The 27977-nt window shown below is 35.5% G+C and overlaps 1 protein-coding gene across 9 annotated transcripts in view; it reads right to left on the minus strand.

The window, feature by feature from the left end:
- The window catches only part of PPIP5K2 (diphosphoinositol pentakisphosphate kinase 2), a 48669-nt gene that overhangs the window by 14913 nt on the left and 5779 nt on the right, over positions 1-27977 (minus strand). For all 9 annotated transcript variants that reach the window (XR_005603781.1, XR_005603782.1, XM_039566592.1 and 6 more), the window contains exons 2-24: positions 23526-23921; positions 21845-22040; positions 21416-21506; positions 20352-20437; positions 18866-19020; positions 18407-18508; positions 16522-16683; positions 15288-15409; positions 13862-13963; positions 13227-13313; positions 12239-12314; positions 12044-12153; positions 10498-10583; positions 9751-9876; positions 9533-9654; positions 7916-8098; positions 5885-6026; positions 5091-5314; positions 3414-3541; positions 3098-3212; positions 1730-1837; positions 1527-1643; positions 175-348 (exon numbers count right to left, since the gene is read on the minus strand). Coding sequence is in view for 7 of the 9 variants with exons in the window: in XM_039566592.1 (XP_039422526.1) it covers positions 175-348; positions 1527-1643; positions 1730-1837; positions 3098-3212; positions 3414-3541; positions 5091-5314; positions 5885-6026; positions 7916-8098; positions 9533-9654; positions 9751-9876; positions 10498-10583; positions 12044-12153; positions 12239-12314; positions 13227-13313; positions 13862-13963; positions 15288-15409; positions 16522-16683; positions 18407-18508; positions 18866-19020; positions 20352-20437; positions 21416-21506; positions 21845-22040; positions 23526-23669 (2958 nt within the window). In the remaining 2 variants the exon portion in view is untranslated. The remainder of the gene's footprint in view (positions 1-174; positions 349-1526; positions 1644-1729; positions 1838-3097; positions 3213-3413; positions 3542-5090; positions 5315-5884; positions 6027-7915; positions 8099-9532; positions 9655-9750; positions 9877-10497; positions 10584-12043; positions 12154-12238; positions 12315-13226; positions 13314-13861; positions 13964-15287; positions 15410-16521; positions 16684-18406; positions 18509-18865; positions 19021-20351; positions 20438-21415; positions 21507-21844; positions 22041-23525; positions 23922-27977) is intronic.

Consider the following 27977-nt stretch of genomic DNA (forward strand, 5'->3'; position numbering starts at 1 on the left):
TTCAGAGAAATTACTGCCATGGAGGATTTCCCACTGAGTAAGGGTGAAACTTTTGTGACAGGTATCATGCTGGTTCTGTGTAATCAAAAGCAGAAGTATATTTGGTTTTGTTTTCTTAAAAGCAAGCAAAAGTTAATGTCTTTGACAGAAATTATCTGGAACACAAACACTTACTTCAACAGAACCAATCTTCCTGGATCTTGGAAGGGGTGACTTTCTGTGTATGTGAATTGGGTCTGATACCATTGGCTTGAACATCACTACTGATCGATCCGTTTCATCTCTTTTAGGAGCATGTGCCTCCTCATCACTATCAGTTCTCTGAGAGGTTTTCTTTGAGCCTTCATTCTACAGGAAATACATAATTCATTCTTAATTTGTCTGCACACCTTCACACATGTAGACGGAAGTGGCTCTCAAATAAATATTCTGCATAAAGATAAAGCAAGCTGATTTTAAAAATACAAGATGCAAATCACATATTGTAGGGTATGCCCAGCCACTGCCCTGAAGGGATGCCTGCTGAGATAAGGAGATTGCTCAATCTCCCAGCAGAACTCCCCGGGAAAGCCAACCACTTTTCAGTTACGGCAAGGAGAAGACAGACCCAGAATCCTCTGGGAGACCCTGTGCAGATCCTTTGTAGCCCATTGGCCTTTACCCTCTGATACCCCCCCCCTGTATAAGAGCTAGCCCCCTGCCCCTGTGAGGGCAGAGAGATGCTCGTCCCTGGCTCCCCTTCGCCGAACTAATAAAGCTACCTCGTGTGGAACAGCTACAGGGGCCTCTTGTCTCTCTCTCTGGTCTGGCCTGGAGGCTGCCCTGCAGAGCTGAGCTGAAATTACGAGCTGACAATCACTGAAGAGCTGACAGCCTCTGCACGGGCCCTCCTAGCTTGCAGCTGAGGGAAGACACTGGGCTTCGGGAAGATGTTATCTTTTGGGACCATCTCTCCAGACCAGTCACAGCTTCCTCAGTCAGAGCTACTGACCCCTCACCAGCTGTCATAACATATTACTGAACAAACTGCTCTAGACTTTAATAATCTACATGTGTTTCTTCTATCTTCTTCTATGTAGAAGAATTCCAGCCAAGCTTTGCTCTGCTCCCTTTCTCAAAAAGCAGTGGCAACTCCATGGACCTGACCATACATCTTGGAAAATACGAATCCTTCCTCAACAATCTGCATTCATAAACATGCCAAACTACTTTCTTAAATATATCTTCCAGCTGCCAGAGTATTATTCATGTGACACTCTGATGCTGATATCACTTCTCTTAGAGTATTTTGTATTTCTAGTAAACATTCTGGCAAAGCCTTAGAACATCCAAATTATCTGTGTCCTTACTTCAGTCCCCATTCCAAATGAAAAATATTGGGACTACTTATCTTTTACTGCATGTTTTTTTACCAAAAAAAAAAATCACACTTGTATTTTTTATCTAACAATTTTACAGTGTTTATTTTAGGTTGTCCATATCCAAAAAAACCTAAGTTTTGCTTTATAGAAAAGCATAATTATTACCTCTCTGGAGGCAGGTCGGTATCCATATCCAGATGGTAAATTTTTATCTTCCTCACAGCCTTTAGCTCCTGGACTGAAGTGCAGCTCTACATGAAAACGTTCTTCCGAAGAAAGTTCCTGAAGTAAAATAATTAAATAGGCTTATACTTTAATACATAGCTCAGCACCACTAGTTTCTGAAGATATTTATCCATTTTAAATACCTTGTTTGGATCCTCATAAAGCATGATAACAATCTGTGTCATGTAATTGAGTTCATTGACCACATTTAAGTAATCCATAGCTCGTTTCCATTGTTCATCTTTTGATTCCTTATGGAGAAAAAAAAAATCAACAAATAAAACTCAGTTATTTTCTTTTAGAAGACTGATGATTTCACTTTTCCGCCATTTACATAGATTTTCATAGCAGAAGTGCAAAGCTCATAATAGCTATGGAAATTGCAAAACCAAAAAAACCAATTATGAACCTCCATGAGTGACTTAAAATTGGTCATCAAATGACTGAAAAGAGCAGAATTTTCATAATTTATTTCAGTGTGTCTTTCATGGTTTTTTGCCAATGATGATATGTGGACAGAGGCACTGTTTTCAATTCTCCTGATAAGAACTGCTAATTTTGCAATAAATTCATTTCAGCTAGTATATTGTGAAAAATGTTTTTAGATATCACAGTAACAAATATATCAGTCAAACAGAGTAAATGAAGCTTGCTAGTATATAGAAGAGATACAACCATCACATCCCAAACTACTTAAATGAATAGTCGCTTTTTCATGCTGTAGGAAAGAAAGCATTTAGTAATCCACCTTAAAGAAAAATTAAAAGTTTATCAGACTAAAACTTGGAGTGTACCTGCTGTAGCATGTCACAGAGGTTTAAAAATGCTTTTGTCATCACTGAGTTTAGTCATCCATTACCAGAAACAAATTATGTCAATACAGCAATTTGAAAAGTAGTCTTTAGTCAAGTTGCATCTTACAAGCAGACAGGTTTGTGGTGCTGCATATATCATCTCCAAGAGCTCAGTTTAAGTAATTTCTGAATCTGGAGACCTTGTCTTTTCCAGTGTTAAAGACAACCAGATGGAGAATAATGCACCACCTTTGTAGTATTCTATAACAGTACAGGAAACTAAGAATAAAATTCATTGTACAGGAGGAACTTTGTACTCTATGAGCAGCCTTGAAATTAGGTAGGGATGTCCTGACAATATTTCAATGGTGAAAAATAATAAGCCAGTGCAAAAGTAAATTCAAGAGAACCCTGAATGACAACTTGAGAGTAGAAGTTGGAAGAATTATTGGTGACAATAGAAGACCAAAAAAAGGTATGTGGCCTTTCCACATCTATTTGTGGAAATAGGGAGCCAATGGAACACAGCCACTACCTTGATGGAAATCAGCATGCTAATTAATGTGCAATTTGCAATATGTTTCTGCATAAGTAATAGGAAATCAAATGTTTGAAAAAATATGATAAATTTCAAAGACACTTAAGCTTTCAATTGATACAGTCATAGGAAGATTCAGGTTCCTCTCACAATATCAGAACTTCAACAGAGAAACTCACATCACATAAGGCACCATAGCGAAGGGTGGATAACAGGGAGTGGACATGACTCTCACTGGTGAAATACAGCCGGGTACGAACATGGCGTTCTGGGGACATAACACCCCTGGAGTAGCTTAAAATAAAGAAAAATGTTCTTAGACCATGATAAGATGTGTCCCTATTTTTAAAATAAAATTTATTCATTTAAAATAAATGAATAAATTACACTTTCTAATTTCTATGAGCTAAAAAGATACTTCAACTATGAAAGCTATAGAATATCTCTAATTTTTATGGGAATTAATGTAACCATGTAAAGATGTAACTGGCTTACAGAGGGTGAAGCTTATTTACAGTGTCATCATCTTGAGTTCTCTGAAGGTCAGAACGAATTTTTCTGACCAGAGGAGTGCAGTAACCTTTGGCAATCTCCAATTTCTCAGCTTTTGAAATACCGTATTCCTGTGTAAAAACAAATTGACTTTTAAAACTCAGTTAAAGATTAAAATACCTCCTATTTCAAAACTTCTATAGTAAAGCATATTAGTTTGCTCCGGCTGCAAACCATTTTGTTTAACGTTTTTACTACATATGATTACTGATGGAGCTTCAACTAACAAGCAGTTTGCCTTTTTGCTGGTTGATTTTATACAGAGAAACAGTTCTTCATTCACTAGTTAAACCAAAGAAGTGGATTTACCTTATGGTATGATAAAGCTCTTTTTCTTAACCAAAACATCTACAGAGTCATTCCCCCTTCTTGTCACCATCTCAATCTCCTATCCTGCCCCCACAAAGCTTTTTTTTTCCTTTAACAGTCAATAAAGAGACATACTTGGAATGTCTGTCTTAGTTTGGGGTAAACCACCCCAGAGAAGATCTTCTATTTACGTCAAATAATAATACAAATGGTATTTATGTACAACTGGGAAATTATTGATTATATTAGATTTTATAATATCATCAATATTTTAAAATATTTCTTCCAGGAGCTTCATGTTCTGCGCTGCACATGCTATGAAAGTGCTCTCACAGTTAGAATGAATCTTCTTGTTACCCTAGAGAGCAACATAAGCACTCTTCCTTTGCATTATGTAGGCTATCAAGTTTTCTTTGTTCATCTTCTTTTAGTATGTGTCCTCATTTTTACCTGCTCTCCTCTAACTTTCTCTTCAAAATTTCAGCTTAACAGACCCACAAAACACAATGCATTGTAAGCATCATTACTATTTTTGTCCTCCTTGTCAAGAAGCTTGAGAGATGGGGAGAGGAAGAACTTCCTTCAAATGCTGCACGCCATACGGGTAAAGATGTCTGTTACAACAGTGCTCTGTAACTGCCAGGACACTTGGGGAAAGCTTTAGTCTGTTCGTTCTGTCCTGTTATCACAAAACAATTTCATGTTCTGCCACCTAGAAGATTTTGGAGCTAACCCACGTTTAACAGCCTGCAGAGCATGTAAGTTTAACTTGTCCGCTTCTGGCCTGAAATTAGATGGAATTTAATGTCTACATTCATATCATGGAGTGTTAGCATTTTGAAAAAGTAGAAAGGTCTTTTTAAATTAAAATTGTTTAAAATAAGTTAAATTACATAGATTAGGATTAACAGTGTCAGTTGCAAAGAGCCCAAAAATGTCTATAAGCAGGAGAAACAAAATTAAAAGCAATGTCAGAAAACAGAGTTATTCACAAAGGCTACAGTTAAATCTATGATGAATGGTGGAGATGAACCATTTTATTTTAATACACTGCTGTAAAGGAAGGAGGCATGTTCACACTTTAAATTTCTAGAAAAATTCACCCTGAAAACAGCTTAATTAATTATGAATCAAATTTTTCTTTAAAAATCCCAGTCAACTTGCTACTGAAAAATAAGAGATAATGTCAAAGGCTTCTATTATTGCAAAATGTGTGAGCTTCAAAAGAAAATACAGAGTACACATTTTCACAAAAATTTTAAAAAGCATTTATTCTACACTTTCTTCTATTTAATAACTGAAAACGCTTACCTGAGGAATCACAATGTCAGCTAAAGCTTTTGAAAGCCTATATAATTCCATTGTGTTTTCTAATTTTAAGGATCCATTGTGTTGTACATCATATTTTATACAGTCATAAATATCAGGAATCTTGCTAATATCATATCTTCCATTTTTTGTTTTGAAGTCTTTTTCCAACTTGGCCCACCTGCGCAACATCAGTTCTAGAGTTTCACTGTGATAGAGCTGAATATCTGGATAAACACACATCTCTTATAAGTAATTAAGGCCATTCAAGTAACAAAAGGACATTTTAATTACATAGACGTAACAACTGAATTATAGAGGGATCAAAATAAGTTAACTGCATTACCATTACAAAGAAGGGACAGCTGGGCATAAGGTTAATTTTAGTGCTGAAAAGCATCACAACTACAAATGGCTCCACTATGATAGTCAAAAACACTGCTGCAGAAATGCACCACTGGCCCTTAAACATAAGATGTACCTATATAACTTAGCCTTAGTACCCCAACTGTTCCTATTACTTTTGTGGAATGCTAAGTTTCAAATAACTAAGACAAGAATTTCTGCAAACATTGGAATTTCTGACCACCACAGAGCCCTTAACTTGCAATATAACCACATGTTCCTCCTTTTTATTTTAAAACTGCTATGAAATCAGACTGTGAAAATCCTTAATTCATTATTGATTGACTAATGTTCTGCTAAAAGTGAGGTTAGTGAAGAAAAGTTATGTTACAATTCTCTTTCATATATATTAACTAGAGAAACTAAATACAAGTATAAAAATGTTTCAGTACCTGCAGACTTCGGGTCTTCCATTCTCTGCCTGATTTGAGAAGTCAAGCTCTGGATCAAGTAATAGACCTTGTCACATGTCTTTACAGGATTTTTAATAACCTGCATTGATTTTATCAGTGAGATGCTTCCAGATGGAGTAAGCTGCAATTTGAGATAAATACAGAATTAACTGAATAAGAACTATATTTGAAAGACCTGGTGAGATAAGATGGAACATGTCAAAGATTCCAAGTATTGGGGAAAAAGCACTCAAGCAGGTTGCTTATGAATGAATATTTTTACTAATTTATCAATTATCTATTACCTTTGAGGCATTAATACATCAAACAGTAGTACCATTTACTAGAGATTCAAAGGCAGTAAGAATTTCATAGGGCAATTAATTCTATACAGTAAATGTAAGTAACTACAAGAATTCATAAAACCATTTCTGTTATTCCAAGACAGGAAAATTGGAAAGATGTTTAAAACTTTGTATATACTTAGCAAGCTTCCATAACTTCAAGTAACTTCTGAATTCAAAAACTTAACAAAAAATTCTGTTAGAACTGTTGTCATTAGGCTACACGCCTCACAAAGTATTTTTTGCTCTACAGGAATAACCAGATCTGCAATAGTAACTGATACCTTAAAAAAAGTCTGCCTGTTCCTGTCCTAGGGTTTTGTTTCTACAGGACTGCAGGACACAAACACAAAAAGAAAGCCTTTAAATGCACATATACCAACAACATATGAGATGTTCTTCAGAACTTAATTAATTATAGAAATGGTAAAAGCTACAAACTATCACCATGAAGGTGACTGTCACTAAAACAATAGAATCAATGTATGTGTGAGGCTTAGCCTCATTTTGTTCAGAAAAGTCTACAGAATCCAAAGTGATCAGTGGTATTAAACAGCAATTTTTACACAAAACACACAATTATTTGCACTTTCCTCAGTATCCTGAAATGGATAGAGTAATTTGGATATGGAAAACTTCTGCTTTCTACCTAACAGTAAGCAGTTCCTATCCTCCTAGTATGATGAAGTAAATCAAGAAATCGATTTATTTATACATAATAGGGAAGGAGACACAGGAATAAATCCCATACAATTTTCCCAAATCACAAGTAAATTAAAAAGCTTCCACAAATAAACGAAGTTTTTATTGCTTAATAATGCCAAGGGTAACTTTCAGTGACTGAAGAGCAATCTATTGGTTCCAGCCACATTTCAAACCTGATTATATCAATACAACAAACATCAATAAATCCTTGCATTTTCCAATTACTGTTGAATCCACTGCTAGCAGTGGTTTGCATGATACTTTACCTATTTAAATGAATCTACACAGAGTACATACATGCCAGGTATATTATTCTTCATTAATTTGCTCTCAATACTTTTTGAAAAATAGCAGTTTAAGCTTAAACCTCATCTGAGGACTTGTATTTAGTTGTTATATGAGACAGAGTAAGGCCAATTGAAAGAGAAAGAAGTTTCTTAACTATAACAAACAGTACATTTAAAACCAGGAAAAATGACTGTTCTGTACCAAGTCAACATAAACTATATTACTATGTGCTAATTCAGCATGTTAATGAGATATTTCATTTCACTGATTAGAAGTATTCTACTGGTTTTCAGTATCTAAGTCAAAAAAAAAGACCCTACAGCAGATTAACTACTGAAACAACTGCAGTAGGTAGGCAAACATTTTGTTACACCACACACTGTCAAAGTAAAATGTAAACAATACAACATCATTTCTTGAATAATTCAAATATTTTTAATGGAATAGTGAAGAAGAGTTACAAACGAGATCCCTGCCTACTCCTCCTTCAAAGTTTGTAGCTATTCTGATTACCCAAATCGCAGGACAAAGTATCTACAGCCACAATTGGTACAGCCACCTTTGCAGCTCAAACTATTTGCAAGCACCCAAAGGATTTTGCAAAACAGATACATAAACTTACTGCTCATTACTTTTGCACAGGAATTTTCATAATTATTTATTTAATTTAATGGGAAATTAATCATATGCTAACCTTATCATAGTCATCAGCAGTAAATTCTCTGTCTCTCTGGAGAATTTCATGGAGCCTTGCTTTAACACGATGTTGACAGCTGCTTAAAGAATCACTGTCACTGTCCAACAGACCATTCATATTAGCACTTTTTACCATCTGGACAAGAATAGGAGTCAGCTCTCCCTCTAAGGCCAGTAGTCCCTGAAGCAAACAATACAATTACTCAGGCAAATAGATAAAAATGAAAATATGAAGATCTTAAAAAAAAAACCACCACCCAAAACACTAATTTAAATTCAAGATTGTATCACTTGGCTATGGGTTAGATAAACAGAGGCATAATGCATGTATTTAGAGAGAAATGGCCCCCTAAACACTGCTAGTGTGCAGGGTTGATACAGATGGTAAAGAGTGATGGTGACATGTCACAGAGAATGCTCCCCAGCACCAGCTGTTCAAGTCTTGGACTTTGGGGAGTGCAGGTGCCTTCTCCCTGAAGCTGGAAGCAACAGCTGCCTGATTTGTGGGTGACATGCTTTGCTAAAGGATTTGTGTTACCAGAGAGGAGCTAACAAACCAAATAGCATCTGGCAGGATAAACAGGAGATACACAGGGTCTTACAGAGACTCTACAGAGGCAAAAGCCCAAGCCATGTGAGTCACAGGACAATCACAGGCCTTGAAAAAGAGGTGAATAGAGAATTCCAAAAGGAAGAAGGTTGGAAACTTTTTGACTTTTCTGGCAATGGAAGGGCTCTGGAATAATGAAGGAAATGGTGTGGTGCCTTTTCAAACCTGCTGACCAAGGAAAAGCAGGTCAGATAGCTGAAATATTTCTGTACAAACACATGCAGCATAGAAACAAACAGGAGAAACAGGCAGTCTGAAGACTTGAAGAGCTTTAAGTTAATTCCAATTACAGAAATACGGTAGAATAGTTCACACGAATTGACTTTTGCTACAACTAGATATGGGACCTTTTGGAAGCCAGGTAAACAGGGCAGTATCATGGTAGGCCTCAGCTACAGACCATCCAAATTAAAAGGGGAAATGGATGAAACCTTAATAGATGCAGAGAAAGCCGCCTAACTGCAGGCCTCGTTTCCATGGGTACTCTTGGCCCTGGATACCTCCATGGCAATATTGAAGGGGACAAGCAATCAAGATTTCTGGGAAACACCTAGGATAATTCTTTGACACAGGTTCCTGATGAACTATTAAGCACAGGCATTGCCCTGGACCTGTTACTCAGACGTGTCAGGAAAGTAAAGGTAGGTGGCAGTCTTGGTAATTGAAATCTGATGTTCTAACAGATCTGTGGAGAAGTGAACAAGACAAATAATTGCATTAGAGCCCTGGACTTCAAGTGAGCAGAGTTTAGCTTGTTCATGGAATCTTATGGAGAAGAGCCTTGCAGGACAAAAGTGCCTCAGACAGGGCTGTTTAATTAAAAACTGTCTTCATCTGCTCAAACAACTTCAAGTGCTGGGCACATTAACTGGATACTTTTTCACACTGAACTACTCTGAAAATACCTTTTTCTAATAAACTGTAAATCTCTCCCAGACTTCAAAAGAAAAAATGAACTTAAGAATACCAGAATTTTAGAACTGAAAATACCATTTCACATTGTACCTTTGCAAAAGCTGCTGCAGTCATCTGAACTCGTCCCTCATCAGAAGCGTAGATTTTGAGATCATGTCGGTAAGTGCTATGTAATCTAAGTAAACCACATCCAGGAAATCCAGCATAATCTCCTATCAAACAAACATTTTGCTCTCATCTTGCACTTGATTGATTTATGACACTCAATTGATTTTTTTTGAAAATTGTTATTGTAATTTTCTTTTTACCTTGTCCGCCTGGATACATACACCTGAAAGCTCTTCCAAGCTCCTCTGCTTGAACCCTGCCTGCAGGGGTCAATTCTCCTCCCCATTTTAGAACCAGAAGCAGGGATGGCTCATTTCTTCTATTATCTAATTGTACACAAAGAGAGGAGCTTAGGAGTGAAATCTATTGTTAATTTTTTTTTCCAAATGAACAAGAAATATTTGGTCTATGAAAAGCTTCATCAAAGGATCTCTTCAACATTATGTATCTTTCATAGCTTTCTAACATTAAGGAAATATTGACCTGGTGAACTAAATGAGCACTTTAAACAGAGAAAACTGAAGTAGTTAAACTATGAAGAGAATATAAGTGAAAAATATTTAGCATGAATCCAAAGCAAAAAATAAATCAAGACAGAAAAATTAAAACAAATTGGATGCTAAATACCCTACAGTTTATAAATGTTTTAAAGATAGTAATTGTTCTGTGAGATTTTCTTATACTGGCTCAAAACACCACTTCGATGAATCACTGAAGTTTCTTTAATGTTACTTTTCTGTTGCAAAAGAGGAGGGTTAGAAGAAAAATTTACTACAGAGTTTTTAGGTGTACAATTCAGATTAAGATACTGTGAATATCTGCTAACAATACCTTCTTGAAAAACAAAATAATCCTTCTTCTTAACATCAAGACATGTTATACTACTAGTCCATGACTATTTATATAGACATCATATTAAGTGATAAGGTACAAAAGTAATACAATACCTTCCTCTTCGCTGGAAGTCTTAGGGCAGCCATGAGGAAGATATGTTAACTGAACTTTGCGATTTATGCCTGAAAAATGCCCATACCTTAAGTGGGAACAGGAAAAAAAGAGGGGAAGAGGGAGAGACACATTTAAAATATTTTCCTCCAAAACTGCTAAAATCCTGTAATAGGATGTAATAAATCTCTTGTTGGTCAATGATTTGTGCATTTGATCACCATTTATTGAAGCAGTGCTTAGAATAAACATTAACTCAAGAAGCACAGAATTAGCAGAAATAACAACTATGCTACAATGAAACATCTTAAAATACTATCTAATTCTACTTTTTACAACACTGAACATAAAACTGGAACCCTCCTAAAACAACAACAAGCAGTATGGCACATGGCCTAAGTAATTTATCTATTCAGATCCAAAACTACAGTGGCTATCAGCATCCAGAAACTGGTCTCACAGTGTAGATGGCTACTGGTTTTATAGCCCATTAAGTTCTCAAGCAAAACTCAGTATTTAAAACAACTATCATAAATTTCAATAATAATTGTCTGTTCCCTGATATTTTTTTAATTACGAATTCCTATTACCATTTCACATTCTAGGGCTTGGAACACAAGCCCTATGAAGAACGACTGAGGGAGCTGGGGTTGTTTAGCCTGGAGAAAAGGAGGCTCAAGGGTGACCTTATCACTCTCTACAACTGCCTGAAAGGCGATTGTAGCCAGGTGGGGATCGGTCTCTTCTCCCAGGCAACCACTGACAGAACGAGAGGACACAGTCTTAAGCTGTGCCAGGGGTAGTTTAGGTTAGACATCAGAAAAAAATTCTTCACTGAAAGAGTGATTGTGTGCTGGAATCGTCTGTCCAGGGAGGTGGTGGAGTCACCGTCCCTGGACGTGTTTAAAAAAAGGCTGGACATGGCTCCATTGATGAGGAGGTGTTAGGTCATAGGCTGGACTTGATGATCTCAAAGGTCTTTTCCAACCTGGTTAATCCTGTGACTCTGTGTGATCTTTAACAAACCTTGAAGCCTTATTTTTTTTCTGTTGTTTTCTTTGTTTGGTTGCGTTTTTGAAGTTTTTTTGAATTACTAAATATTTCAGGCTAAGTATACAAAGACTTATTTATTTTCAATCCTTAAAGTTTGCTGTAAGAAGACAAGTACCCATGGTTAAAGTTCTTACTGGCTCTACTGGACTTCATTATGTCACACTGCAAGAAGCAGACTCTGATTACAAATATTTTCATTTTAAAAACATGCAAGAAGACAAAATTTGCTATCAATGAAGGTAACTTTCTCTTGTTGAAACTATACTGAGACACTAGACACAGCAATAAGTTAAATTAAAAAGTCAAGGAGAAAAAAAGCAGTGATGGCCCATTTCAAACATGACATCCCTTCTCTTCAAAAACTTTGTGCTTGAATTATTATATTTATTATATTGCAATGTTTGGTAACATTGCAATCCATGTAGTAAGTGGTGAAACAGGTCAAAACAGCAGATATAACTTCATTGCTACAAAGCCTGAAAATTAGACACTTACATTTCTAACACAGTCTTTAGCTGTTCAAGTTTTGCTTTACTTTCTTCAATTTCAGAATCATTGTTTTGCCCAAGTTCTACAAGGAGCTGCCTTGCTATATCAAGCACTTCCTAAAGGAAGGAAACATAGGATTTAATTAAATAAATAGATTTCTACTTACAGAACATTATAGTAAAAAAATAAAGACAAACTTGCCTGAAGCTGTTTCGGTTTTTTCAGTTTCAGTTTTCCAGATTTATATCCATCACATTTTTCAAAGAGATCAAAAAATCTTTAACAGAAAGAGAAGTGATTAGAAAATTCAATTAATGAATTAAATTATTACTACTTGAGCAGGAGGCTCTTAAAGTGATCTAATATTAGCACCTTTACATTATTTGAAAGTCAGGTTAAAACCTGCACTACAGAGGTCAAACCAAGTTTTATTCAAATCCCATCTCCCCAGAAAGTCTCCAACACATTAGGAAAATAAGAGCACTGAAAATGTTCTCTTACTGACTTCTTAAGTATTTAAAAAAATATACTCTATTTATTTGAATGCTATAATATTTGAATATGCAGCTATGTCAATTCTTAATCTTCAAGAACGATCCTGAACAAAAGTAGGGACCAAAAATACCAAGTGAGCAGTCCTACAGTTCTTCAGCGTGTCCCCAAAATAAATAATTTGTTTTTTACTGAAACTGCACCTAGTTCCAGGTCAATTATGTAAGTCATCTTATGAATGCTAACATAAAGATGGTAGCTACCATAAATTCAGAGTCATTAAACTTTGACAAAAATAAATAGCAAAAGTACTATGACATTGCATACAAGAATAGTTATGATAAAACACAGAAGGCAGAAGTCATGGTCTAATGGACAACCAGAAATATTCTCTGCTACATTATTTTTAATAAAGACATTTATAGACACAAATGCATTTTCCATAAGATCAAACAGGACTGTTCACAAAGCACAGCATGTGTTGAAGGAAATCTACACAAGTAAGTTGACAGTCCTGTTAGAAAGAGTGGTGCATACTTGTAATTTAGTGCAATATCTAAAACTGTTAGATTTAGAAGAAAACAAAACAAAAAGCAACTTGCAATTGTGCAATTCCTGGTCAATTCACTGCTTGCTTAGCCCCCAAAACCCTATACTCTAAAATATGGAAAATAATTTTAATAAAGATTCCACTTACCTCTGATGTTTTACTTCCATTTTCATTTTTTGCTTTGGTGTTCGATCCCCATGGCGTATTACAGCTATAACACATCTAAGCTCCATCCTGAAATTTCAAGAGTTGTATTTCACAAGTCTGTATACATGGGTCTTTTATTTACTATTAAACTAACCATAGAGAATTGACAAAGTTGTAGTCATCTGACATAACTACAGAAGTGATGGAAACATATGCAAGAATAGAAGATTAACTGAAAATAATATAAGGTATGAAATACAAATACTGATTTTAAGACTTAGGTCGCTACAGAATACCTATTTTAAGTGGTTTTTAAAACAAAGATTTTGAGGATCATTAAATGAGAGAGCATGTTTATTAGAAGCGCATATTAAGTTGGTGCTGGAACAACGATTAGCAGTGGAAGCTATGCATAAAAGATGCTACACTTGAAAATCTGCTGTTCTATACTCAGCTTGACTAAGGGTGAAAAACTCTGACTGCTGGCATAGCAATTGTGATTCCTTCCTTGTTTTCAGCACACAAAACAAGCATTCATAGGCCAAAGTGGGCACACCTTGTAAAGAGAAAAAAAGATTCACACAAAAGTTACATTGGGAGTTTGTACAATTCAGATGTAGCTATTATTTTCTTACATTGTTCCAGAAGTGGTTGGCACAATAGGAATGTCTTCAGCTTCTAAAGGAATTGACCATGGTATTTGAAATTGGGGAGCAAGTTCTCTCATTATGATATTTCTAAAAAATGGGTTAAAAAAACAAATCAAGGAAGTTTAAAGCACAGCTTATAGAACATACACAAATGGCAAACCAAACAGATTATATATATGCATTTTTATTAATGTAGTTTTAGAGTACTAGCAGCCACAAATGTCTAGATACATATTTTTCTTTTAATTGCATAATAAAGACCACTTAAAAATTTAAAGCTATTACAACTGCTACAGGGACATTAGACTACTGGCCCTGTGTTTGTAATGAACTTCAGCTTTTCAACTCCACTTCCTGAAACAGTTCCTTGGATATGAATTAGTCTTGTTCATTTATATATGCAGACAATTGGATTCATTAGGCCTAACTATAAGTGCTTAATAATCACCAAGCCATTCTCATCAAAGAGTAACTGCTGTCTTTCACCAGTAGTTTCTCAAAAGTTTCTGTGATAAAACTGGAAGAAGAAGTACAGCCTCTCATCTTAACTATAAAACGACAACACAGTCTCCACCTCAAGAAGGTTGGTACATCTAATGTTCTGTTTCACAAATATTTCATCAAAATACAGTGAACTTCAGATTAATACCTACATAAGAAGCAGTAACACAGAGGGAAAAAAAAGTCCATCTTAAGGTAGAGAAAGCCAAAACATAATTGCTAAAAGTCTTGAAAAAACTCGCAAAATCTTTCATGTAAGATTTCAGACAATTAGATCATGCTGTATCTCATCATTAGTGCAATCTTGCTGTAAAGCCAATCACAATGGGGTCAGCCTACTTTGAGGACAACACTTCCTTGGCATAGAGTTCTATACCCACTTCTGTATGATCCCTTGTTATACCTTTTTTTGCCTCCAGTGGCAGAGAAAAGATGGTATGATAGAAGACACCTTGATTCTATTTCAGTTTGGTTTTACAAGTATGAAACTGACAAATATACAAGTATATTCCAGCTTCAGATCAAGGACAATATACAGTAATTTGGACACATTAAACAGCAGCAATCACAACCATCCAGCAGTGCTTCACGACTTGAAAAGATCTCAGCTAACTTTAAGAACTTAAATCTTGCTTTCAAAATACTTATTCAGTTAGCTTTAAGCACTTTTAAACACTCAGATGTTTGGGATGATTTCAGGAATAAGGAGTTTAGTTAGAATTTATTTATTGACTTAGGATTCTCTTTAATTATATTTTTTTTATGGTTTATTTTAATGACTTTTAATGTGATATTTAATTTTTAATAAATAATTAATAATTAATAGTAATAAGAAATCTGTAGTACTTAAACTATAGTAATATACAATGGAGTTAATAAGCAAATCTGAAATAAATCAGAAAACTCTTACCCCAGTATCTTAGCACAATCATCATAGTATTTCATGGAGTTTTTCACGAAACTGAAGCCATTCACATCACAGACATAGGACTGTCCATTAGCACGTAGCAAATCAAAGCCACAAACTGTTTGCTGTTTTTAGGAATAAAAGTTCAAGTGATTTAGGACTGCCTATTCTAAACAAACTTTATATTTTACCAGGTTATTCATCTGAAAACATGAAAAAAACATGACACATTTTACGCTTAGTATCTTTTGTCAGTTCCAGGTTAGGTTCACCCGTATCATGCAAACATCTTCCTGTTTTTAACTTTCCTGCATACCCCTAGCAGTATTAGTATTGAAGGTCAGGTTCACATGAGCACAAACTTCAAGATTTACAGCAACAATGGGCCTACAAATTCCCCTTTCTGACACAGGTTTGCTGCTACATACAGTTTTTAAGGATGGCAGGCAAGAAATTACAAAAAAATTGAAAAACCATTTTTGTCAAAATTTGACAACATAGTTTTGACATAGTATGACATTTTGATATATATGATAGTATTTAACAAGATACTATTGACATCATTAGTAGAGGCTACTAGAAGCTATTTCATCTGATTACTTTTTAAAATCTCAAAGCCCATTTTGCCGATAAAGGTTCCAGAATGAGATCACAGTGACACATGGGTAAGGAGACAGATTGAAAGCCTTTTTATAAAACAAGTGAAAGGACGGTAAGAGACTGAATTAAGTTTTGAACAAAGGAATCCTTACAACGATACAGCAACCTTAAAATTATACAAAAATTGAAACTATCAAATTAATATCAAATTATTCAAATAAGTACCTAATCATGTCAGTACCAAATTAACAATTAATTTGTACCCAATGTAAATACTAGGTAAAAAAAGTTACAAAAATTTTACTGAAACTGTGTTTTGCCAACTTAGAAACTATTACCAAAATGTGTGAAAATACTATACATAGAATAGATACACTGTGGGCTGGCAAAGCACGATAGCAACACATAAATTCAGGAAACTAATGCAACACAAGGAACTTTTCAGAACTTTTCAATACATTAAAGGAAGACTCCTTCTTGATTAAAAAAAGACGTGGACATGGAAGCTTAACTTTTCACCTTCTTAGGAGTTCTGCAGCAATTACCACTGCTGGCTTATGCACTAAAACTCTATGGCATGTAACAAACAATTAACTAACACTAAATGTTTGATCAGATAGGAAAGCAATCAGCTTACCTTAAAGGCAAGGCATACTTTCCAAGCAATTAACTTCTCTCTTGCATTCAGGATGACTGGATATCTCACTTCTTTTCCTTCACTATCTCGTTCTACTTTGCCATCCAGAGCTGGAGACTTCCGGGCCTCAGCGTGAGCATAGTCTGGACCTACTGTGTACACCTGTATTGAAAAACAGGACCTCTTGATTAAGTGTAATTAAATTATGTTGCATAAATTTGCAAAATGCATGCATATAACTCAAATGTGACATCATCAAGAGATACTAGCTGCTTTTGTCATTGAAAAGGTCATGCTAAAGCATCTTCCTCAGTGGCATTCTCTGCCTTCAGAGAACACATACCATTTACTGACAGCCTAGGATAAAACAAGAAAATCACTCATTAAAAAACTCAATGAATAAAAATTAATTACTCAGTTATGATGGTACAGTGATGTAAATGTTTTCTTCTCCAAAACATCTGCAAAACCTGGAGAACAGGTTAGTTTGAGAATTATTTCAGTTTACTTATTATGGAATCTGGCTGCAGAACTAAGTCATTCTCTTAATTTAAAAAGTATGGTTACATTTTAGACAGGACTAAACAAAGCAAAGATCTGCCCAGCTTTAAGATGACAAGGTAGGAGCTTGAGAGAACAATTTTGTTATCTCTCTACTGCAATTTTGATGCTCACTGAAGGGTTTGGGGCATATGCTAAGTGAGATTTGTCAGCAGCTCTCAAAAATAGGCCACAGTTTCTTTAATTAAAAAATAAACTCCAAGCATTAATAAAAAAAGTATTCAAGTAAAGCAGATGACTGCCAGTACTGCCAATTAACTGAATTCAGGCAAGAGGGTGAGTTCAGTGAAACCGCCTAATATAAAGCTGATAGTCTTGTTAAAAAATCCATTATTTATTTGGGGTGTTAAAAGCCCACTGCCCTTGATGACTACATTACAGCTAGTCAAAATAGTCCCTACCCCTCAAGCTATTTGCATTTCTTCATGTTTCAAGAAACCTCTTGGGAAGTTTGTAAAGCTCTTATACAATCATCTGTAAACACAAATTAACCTATTGCAAAGTGTTGCACAGAATAAGCTTCAGAACAGTACACCACGGCATTTCTCTGAGAACATGAAAAGATTATTCTCCTCATATGCCACCGAGAGATACCAAGAAGCTGACTGCAATTAATAAAAGGCCTTTTTGGATTAGACCTCACACTCTCTACCCCTGCACCTTTTTGTCTAAATATGGTGATCTCTTACATATTGTAGAACACTGGTTTCACATGTTTTGAAATGGGCTTAAAATAGCCAGAATGAAGACAAAGGGAAAGAAAGTTATCTTCACACATGGTTGGCTTAACACGTACTTTGTTATTGCTCTGTTTTAGCATTCTCTTATGGTACCTAATCTTTACTTCTGTTAAGAACTTAAGTGAACAAAAGAGTGAAAATTATTGCAGATAAGGTCCATGAAGGTTATTTTCTTTGACTTCATAAAATTTTAGCAAGTAACCTTTGCTTATTCATTAGCATACTAAGATCTATTTTGGTTAGATTTCTTTGTGACCTTTAACCTTCAGATAAAATATCTAGGCAGCATCTGTCAGCATAGGAAAGAAGATGATGTTCTGGCACTAATACAATACAAAAACCAGAAAGACAATATATTGGGTAGCAAGCCTCCAGCGCTTGATTCTAACAATGCAACCACAGCCACTCTATATTACAAGTACTATGTTTTAGCTGGAATCAGAATTGCATTCTTTACTTACGAACTGTATTAAAACTCAGTTAAAATTAATCCTTGATAAAGATACACTATTACCTTTAAAACTGACAAGCTCTTTGAGTACTTGATTGTTCTAAATATAAATAAGAACGTGTAGTTGTCATACCTTCACATCAGTTCCATCTGTAGGCATGAATTCCTCATAAATATAAGAGCCTGTTTTTCTCACACTGCTTTCAGGAGAATAAACACTGCTTCTGCTGCCAATCTGGAAGACATATTTTTCCATTAAAAAACTCATAGGGTACTGCTAGTGAAACTTTAAAACAACCTAAAATAACACACTTTTACTGACAAAACACTTCCTGTATCAAATGAAGCAAGCTTTTGACCACTGCCAAAAGATTTTTGTAAGATTCTAAAAGTACATTCATAGTGTATGCTAAGAATCTGCAGTAGTTAACAATCTACTGCAAGAAACATAGGTCTTCATTCATCTACATGTTCTCCTGAAATTAATTCTCTGATCTGCCACTATTCCTCAGCAAGCAGGACATGACAGAATTACTCTGCAATCCTGTTAAACACCTACAGCTTTTCAATAGCTTTAGTACCATAACCTCACCTTTCGAAAGAGCCTCTGGCTTCCACCCCCAGCAGATGTTGGGTAATAAATATAAACATTGTGGTCCTCAGCACTAACTGGCTTTTCTACAAAGGGCTTCTGGAAAATTTCTCCATTTACTTCCACATGATCTTCTCCTTCAATCAAGTTGCATTCTGAAGAAACAGCGCAAAGAATAGAGCTGTAATGGTATACTAATGGCATGCAATTATTAAGAGATCTGCATTAATTTTGCAGGTTGAAATAATAATATTGTATTACATCTTTGTTTCTCCGATTTGTTACTGACTGCACAACAACTGATGATTACATGCAGTATATGTTTGATGAATCATCTCTGATTATGTTATTTAAATACTGTGTTCTGGAATTTCTGTTGATTCCCTCAGTGTCAGACAAGAAATTGTTTCCTGCAGGTGCATAACCTGCATAATGTGGCATATTTTGGAAATGTTTTGAAGAGACGGAAGCACTGTTTGTCTTCTTTTTTCAGTGCCTCTCTCTGAAATATCAGGGACCTGGCAGGTGAGAAGTACACGTGGTGTGGTGCCAGATGCCACAGCACCTTCCACAGGGTTAGAACTGTCTCACGCTGTGTGATTCACGCACCCTGCACGTAAGATTAGGTCCTCTGGTATCAGCAATCAGGAATCTGGTATTCAATACTGGTTAACTGCAAGTAGCAGCTTTTACTTCACATTTGAAGCAGAAATGTGTCCTTTTTTCCCTAGATCACACAGACGTTTTAATGAAAAATTCCCTTGACCTGTCATTGCAATCTCTTGCTGTTGCTTGAAGTCTTTATTTTAGTAGAAAAAGTTCAGTTTGTTTCCAGTCACACAAAAAATTAATTCCAATTTATATTCATAGTACATTATCTGCAGATATATCTAGTATAGATTTCCAATATACATTGGAAATCTATTCTTATATTCTTCTGCTTATACTCAGAAGGGAAGGTATTCAATAGCCTAACTTGTTTCTGTCAATATTACCTTCCTAAGGAAAATTACTAATAACTGTGGTTAATATAACATCCTGAATGCTGCTCTCTTCGATGACATATTAGAATCTCAGTTCAGGTAAGGAGGCCCACATATTCTAGTTGTTCTATGATGTCTGTAAGATGTATGGTGTCAAAATTATATTTCTCAGTTGCAGACTTCTACTGCCTGCTGGGATGGAGTTAATTTTCTTCACAGGAGCTGGTATGATGCTACGTTTTGAACTTGTGACAAAAAAGTCTTGATGTTTTTCTTAATGCTGAACAGTGCTTACACAGCCTGAACCTCTTTTCTTTTTCACATATGGCCCCCCACAGCCATAAGGGTCAATCCACAACACCACTTTAAATGCTGGTGAAGAAATCAAACTCGAAAAATGAATTGTCTAGGCAGTAAAATTTAGCTTTCCACTATGTACATACTGTTCTGCAGGGGAAACACAGAGATGCTAATGGTTGATAGTTTATCTCTGTTCTTTTTACCTTGGGGATTGTTTGGATCACGGTTCAGAACTGCATAGCGAGGAAGTAAAATGCCTTCAGCTTTAAGAATACCATAGACTTCTCTTCTAGAAGAAAAGAACAAATATTGCACAATGAGCCAGCAAATCCTGCTGATATTTGCAGTTTATAGTCCATGAGTAAAGGAGGAGAAAAATAAACATAATTTTTTTTTCAAATCACACAGGATAAGGTTACATATATAATACTCTTCTTACTAAAGAGTCTACTGACAGCTTTAAAGGTCACTGACACAGCTATACCTTTGCAGTGATCTCTTCAACATCAGTAAAAACACACTTTGCAATGCCAGTCCTTTCCTTTCTGGCAGTGCAACAGACACTTACACAAAACAATTGTCTTGTTAAAGGAGATTTTCAACTGTTCATGGTAAAATTTATACAGAACAGTAACTGAAGGCATCCAAAATAGTAAGTCTGCTCACTGTTCAGAAGGCTCCAGTGTTTATGTATTTTGCTCACTATTAGTAGTTTTATTAATGTTTGCTATGCATGACCTCAGCGCCAAAAGAAAATTCACTTTCAGTAACCACATGACCTTTGAGTACAAACAACTTCTGTTAAGTATCATCTTTACAGGAAAAAATACTGTAAATCAAATGAATTCTACAATTATAGGAGCTTGCACAGCTGCTATACATGCTATCCTATATGTATGTTAAGAGTTTTAACTTTTTTATTTGCTAAGCTTTAGAAAAATGCATCACCGAACTTCTAACTTGGTAAATTTTCAGACACATAATGTAAAAGCAGCAAAAAAACCCAAAACCACCCCTAAAGACACATCCCAGAAAACGATGCATACATTAATAAAGTGTAACATTCACCGTAATTTTATTTAAACTACTGTACAATCATGGAATCATAGGATCGTTTGAACTAGAAGAGATGTTAAAAATTATCTAATTCCAAACCCTCCACCATGGGTAGGGACAATACACCGGAACTGTTGCTCTGCAGTAACAACGAATTTTTATAGTCTCTGACAAAAACGGGTTGCTTTAAAAGGTGATTAATGTTATTTACCTGTCCTGTATGTGATACTGCATATTCAAGTCATTGATTACGAATGGATTCCTGAGTTTTGCATAGGCTACTGCTTTGTCCAGAGGAAACCCTGTTTATTAAGACAAACAAATTAAAATTACAAGACACATTACCATTAAATAGTTTGGAACCTTTGTATTAGATCACTATTTCCACTGGCTTCAGAAGCATTTACCAGTGGAACAGCTATTTTTGAACCATGTCAGAGAGGACCTTCTCAAGCAATGTAAACAGTATCATTTAAAAAACTCGCATTTTAAAAGTCAGTTGTATTATATTAAAGAAGACAAATGAATCACTTCCTAGGAAAATCCAATAAAACTGCAAGACAAAAAACCTAAAAGGACTTTCAAAGAGCTTAAATAATTTAGATGTCACAAGTATTTATGGTATTATTAGAAGATTTACCTTTAGAGTGAAAAGAAATGAGACAGTCACATAAAGGCCAGTTTTCTACTGGCTCATTCAAAATAACATCCTCTTCAAATATCACCACAGTTATATACTTAAACATGGAGAGGCGTTCAAGAATTTCTTTCATTGGTTTGGACTTTGATTTCTTAGCCATTGAACAAATCCCAACTGCAATTTGTCTTTCTGGTGGCTGGAAAAGAGGCACGGGGGAAGGGAAAAGTAATTATTGTGTGTTCTCAAAACACAACAGGGTTTTAGCAGCACAATACTAGAGCAGGTAATTTCTCTTAAAATTCACATGCTACCTTTAATTTAGTTTTTAATCAAGTAAATTGCTAGCAGATAACAAAATGCAGCATAACAGCATATCACACGGCATCCTCAAGAGTGAAACTGTTTAATAGCTCTGTATTACTTTTTGTAAGTGTTGTTACCAGGAACAAATAGACATGATCAAAGGCTAAGTCAGAAGTGTTGAACCTGAACAAAATCATACTTAGGGCTTATTCTGACATTAACTAATAATTGATTTTTCAATTATGTCTTTTTTTTTGATGTCTAATTAACAGTCACCTAATATTACAAGTGAATTATGAAAAGGAAAACTAGAAAACAAGAAACTACTATTTTAGATTTCTGACCTATTTAGTGCATAAACAGTTTTGCTTTTTTTGTATACTCTGTATTTACTTTCATGTTAAACTTTCACTAATTTCTTTCTGCCAGTGGTACTTTTATAGGCAACTGCCAACCTACTTTGCTCTTTAAAGAAAGATTGCCCACAGAGCAATACTTTAATTCAACTTACTGCTTTTTGAAAATACAGCCAGCTACCTTCCCTTGCTACAATAGATTAACTGAATTGAGCTACTTGAGCTGCTAATTTTGGACTGCTACTCTGCATTTCCAAGTTACTTCTAATCATGGGAAGTGCTTTAGCAACACTGCCTTGCATTTAAACTTTTAGACATACAATTAGTGAAAATTCAATCTATTCCATAAAGTGAAATGTTGCAAAAAGAGCAATGAACAATTTAAAAAATTATATGATGACTCATGCATAATAAAATTAAGAGTTTGTCTTAAGCAAACGGAAAATTGGTGAGCACAATGCTAAAACACAATTCAGAACACTTTATAAAGATAATAAAGTAAGGTATAATTTAAGATTAACTTAGTTTGCACTTTCAATATACCAAGACAAGGAAGAACAACAAAAAAAAAACCACCCCAGAAGTTAACTGAAGCACACAAAAGAAAAATTCTCAATAATTTTTTGCTTCCAACTGTCCAAATAAATAAAACAGAGGCTTATGACACCATCAAGTTCGTTCCCAGAATCCAAATCAAGTCTGCAAAGCATGCACATCAACCTAATTTGCCCTGAAACGCTCTAAAATCAAGCATATCTATTTCAAGGTATACTTAATTTTCAGGTTTCTTTTCCAGACATTACTGACAGATCATTATCTGAGTAAGAACAATTTCTCAATTTAGAACACCATTTCAGTATGAGACTTACATGAGCTAATGCCATTTTTGAAAAATAATGAAATACTGAAAAATACTTTTTAAAAATATTTTTTAGAAACCATTTTTGAAAAAAATTTTGGAAATAATCAAAAATAATGCTCGAGAACAAAGAATAGTAAACAAGTGTCCCTACAGTACTTACAGAGTCATACTCTTCCTCCTCTTCTTCCCCATGGTCATAGAAGTGTTCATAATCTGTAGATCTGGCTGAATCCAATAATCCTTCTCCATCTTCACCACCAACAAAGAATCTGGGAGGATCATTCTCTGTCACATTAACAGACATGGTTACAAGACCTACAGAAATCTATGTAAAAATTACAGGCACTCTTGCAGCTGAGATTCTGGGCATGTTTCCCGCTGACTCGGGAACACTAAAGTCCCTTCCTCTTTGATGTTGCTTGAGCAGTGTTGCCACTGTGATTGCGTTGTTTACCAGGCACTGTTTAACTGGTTATCATCTGCTCATTAATGATTAGAGTTGCTGCTCCAAGAAACAATATGCTGGTGCTTCCCTGAGACAGTATGACGTTTTAACCTACAAGAAATAGACAAAAAAAAAAAAAAAAAGACACACTTGATAAGGGGAGATAAAATAAACTCTTCTCATTCAGAAAAAGTGTTCGAACATTTACATATCTCTGAGCAAAGCATCACAAATAAAACAGTGCGCACCACACACAGTCTACACTTTTAGAGGTATGTTTAGAGCATCGGGAATAGTTTCAAAATTATTATCAAACTACTGATGTATAAATTCTAGAAACAGATAATATAACGCGCAGAAGTAAAAGCTGGCAAATGCATTTTTTTCCTAAGGTAAAAACGCTAAAGTGGAGAGTATATATTTTACATAAAAAATACAACAAAAATATTCTCAAATATTTACAACATTTAACTCACTATCCATGTCATCAGCTGTTTTTTTTCCACAGAAGTTTTGTGATCAAGTGGCAATGGCAAGCAGACAGTAGAGCTAATGAAAATATAAAGCCACCATTAGGACTACAAAAAAAACCCCAGTCTTAAAACTCGAGTGAATCTTTTCTATGAAAACAGAATGTATGCAACAGCTTGCAACAAAGTGTTGCCTTATTTTCACTCTGAAAAATTAAAAATTACAGAGATGGACACTAGCACTGCCTTCTGACAAAAGTACTTCTAACCACTAATGTAGCAGTGAAGTGAACATATATTGCGCCCTTTTAACCTGTCATGTGAAAATAAAATATTGGCAAAATAACCTGTACACAGAAACAGACCCACATATCAGGCATCTGTTGTTTTAACTACTTAACTGATGCTGTGAGATGTAGATGGCTTTCTAAGACTAATTAAAATGCATCACTACTACTTAGAAAATTAACAAGCAGTTACTTGTTTAGGAGCTCATCTGATCCAACGTGTTAGGTTGTTTATTTGTCAGGTCATTACGCAAGTGCCATTCAACAGTGATGTCTCAGCAGAACTGAATTTGTTTTTAAATATCAGTCAAAATGACTCTGGCTGTCCTATGAACTAAGTGAAGCAATAGTAAATTCCCAGTGGTGGACAACCATTCAGCTTCCTGTGAATGGGGATGGTAAACAAAGCAAAAGTTGCCCAGAAAGAATCTGCCCTAATTCAGAGGCTAGATGTGGGTCAACAGTACAGAAACATCAGATCCAGAAGCTGAAACTGAGGTCTGAGCATAAGGACCCTGGGCTGACAGAAGAGGATTAAAAAGATTTATTTCTTAAGCCTATTTGCTATGTATCTGTTGTCCTTCAATTCTGCTACAAAAAATTATTTTCCCTTAGAAGGTGAAACTGTAGTTGTTTGCCCTTCAAGCAATAAGAACAAGATGAAATTTCAAACACCTAATTCATCTGACTGTCACAAGAATTAGAAATTGGGTGTTGAGGTAAATTAACCCTGTTTATGACATGGTAAAGCAAGAGCCTTCCAAATCCTGTTTCTAGCAAGCTTCAGAAAGGCAGAGGTTATTGCCAACATGTACTGGCAACTAGCACAGAATTCTGTAAAGGTATCAAAACCAAAAAAGACAACCCCAAAAACCTCTGATAAAGCCTAAAAATGAAGATCCTCTTGGATCACCTTCCAAATCTATCCATTGGAAACCAGTTTCTTAATAGCTTTTTAAAACTTAAGATTTTCTCATGAAGAAGGAAAAACAACAACTTGAAACAAGTATGTGGAAGGTCTTAAAACAAGATTTTTAGGTCTTCTCTCTCCTACCTATTCCTGTAGTACACTTCGTGAGAGCAGCAGAAGTTACGAAGTTTATGTACAATTGATGACTGGGTATTTCATGGGGATGTCTGACTGAAGGGAAATAGGATGAAGGGAAAGAGCAATGTATTTGTCTACAAATGACACAAAGATATAATCTGACACACTTACTTCCCCAACAGACCTATCTGAAAACTCATTGTTCTGCTACCTTCCTCATTCAAGAATCAGGAGACTGCTGGTGTTATGAGTGGCAAGCATAGTGCAGTGGGGCTTCCTTTGTGGAAAACAGACTTTGAACAGCCACATAGTTTGCTTGGAATTAACGGTATTTCATCCAAGATTAACATTGTTCATCCACTTGAAGGCAAATGAATTACTAGATTGCCACTCCATGCTACTGTCACTAGGCCCCAGAGTCTTCATACAGTTTGTAAAAGTAACACCAAAGGCAACAGATCAAAAAAGGATACTGACATTTTTTAGGCTTATAAACTACTGCATGAACTCACTGAATTGCATATAAACTGGCATTCTGACTGCTGATGGTTGCCAGCTTATCTCCCTGATGGCAGATGCTGTAAGCTACAGTCATTACCATATATTTGTGTCAGGATATATTTAATAAATTATCTATTTTTTAGACTTAATGCTTTCAGAGATAAGAATTAAAATCCTTTCCCCCCAAATGCTACAATAAAAATGGAGATATCCCCTTCTTTCTTGTGGTATGTGAAATAAAAATAAACCAAGAAAAGAGACAAGCAAAGAGAAATACTAAGTGACTGCAACTACAGTGAACAACTTACACAAGTCTCCCAAACACCATTTATAGTTATCTGACATCAAAAATGCAGTAAGAGCACGCTTAAGTAAACACATGGTTCTCTAGCTGTATGCCAAGGAGAACTAATAAATGGCAGAGCAGTAAGATGGAGCTGTCTTCCTGCTTCAGAAGTACTATCGGTGCTGATCGGAGAAGCTTCCAGTACACAGTGCCCTATGCAGAATTCCATCTTGCTGCCCCTTGAGCATGTAAGTCTTCCCAGTATCATTTTTCTTACTAAGAAGTGATCAGCAGCAGCAGCAATATAAGGGGCAGAGATACTTAATGGTATATCTTCTTGTACTTGGTGCATTAGCATAAGCCTCAGTAGATAGTGAATGTTAGAAAATGATGTACTCATCTCAGCCATGAACGACTGCACTGTAAGCAAGACAAAACCCGAAGCTTTGTGTTGAAATATGCACTGACCTAATTCCAAAGAGAACATAGAGAACATCCGGACAACCACCTCCCACTGTGCAATGACCTCTCCAGGTAAAATTAACTAGACTATGTTCTGTTTAGACCTCACCTGTTACACAAGGCTTCTCTTTCACAGCTTATAAATTTAAAAAAATCTTCACTTTCCGGGAGAAATGTACTGGTGTTCTTAAAAAGGCTTTCAATCAAATGTGTGGCCTGTCGACAACATGATATGTCTTGGCCAAAAGTGAAAAAAACCCCCCAAAAATAAAAACCCCAAAAAAGGATAAAACAACATTCTAAATACGTAAAATCAGAGATTTTGATAGCCTGTGCCCTGCATTACAAGTTCCGTATTTACTCCAGTGGTGCTCTACAGATTTTTCTTCTAACAGAATATTTCTCCATTTTTACAAGAATATTCCAAAGGAATTCCAAAGCATATTGTGAAAGAATAAGCCAAAACCTAGTCCTCACTGTGTTAACAGATACATCCCCAGCTTTTCTGTCCTCATTCCACATGTTTCAGCAGCTCAGGAATCCAGCCTCAGTGTTTCCATATTTACTTAGAGCATAAAGATTAGTATTCAAGTAACTGTAGGCAACAAATCAGTTCAACACAGCAGCAGTGGTCTGAACAGTCATGAGAAAAGGGCTCAAAGTTTTAACACTCACATTTTGAATACTAATAAGAACATATACAACTCCTGTACAAACAGAAGCACTTTACCAAATTTTCTTCTGTGCCTCTGTAGCCATCAGAAGAATAAATATATACTTTCTATACTCCACACTAATGGGAAGTAATGGAACAAAACTGTAGTAAAAGTGCTTCGTATCTGTTATCTCAAGAAAAAAAGACATCATGCATTAGTTACAAAACGTCTCTAAATTACCAGCCACTCAGGAAAACAACTTCTTAAAATGCCATTTTATCAAAACAGTGACATTTACATTGTGGAATTTATCAAACAAATAACAAAGAATCATAAGTAGTGCTCATCTGTTACATGATTCTGCACATATATATACATAATAGTAACAAAACAGACCACTGCCCTGTGCTCTACCCCCATATTGCTCCTTTTAAAATTTAAGTTTTTACCGCTGTAG

The sequence above is a fragment of the Corvus cornix genome, chromosome Z, assembly GCF_000738735.6.
Source record: "Corvus cornix cornix isolate S_Up_H32 chromosome Z, ASM73873v5, whole genome shotgun sequence".
NCBI classification, from domain to species: Eukaryota; Metazoa; Chordata; class Aves; order Passeriformes; family Corvidae; genus Corvus; species Corvus cornix.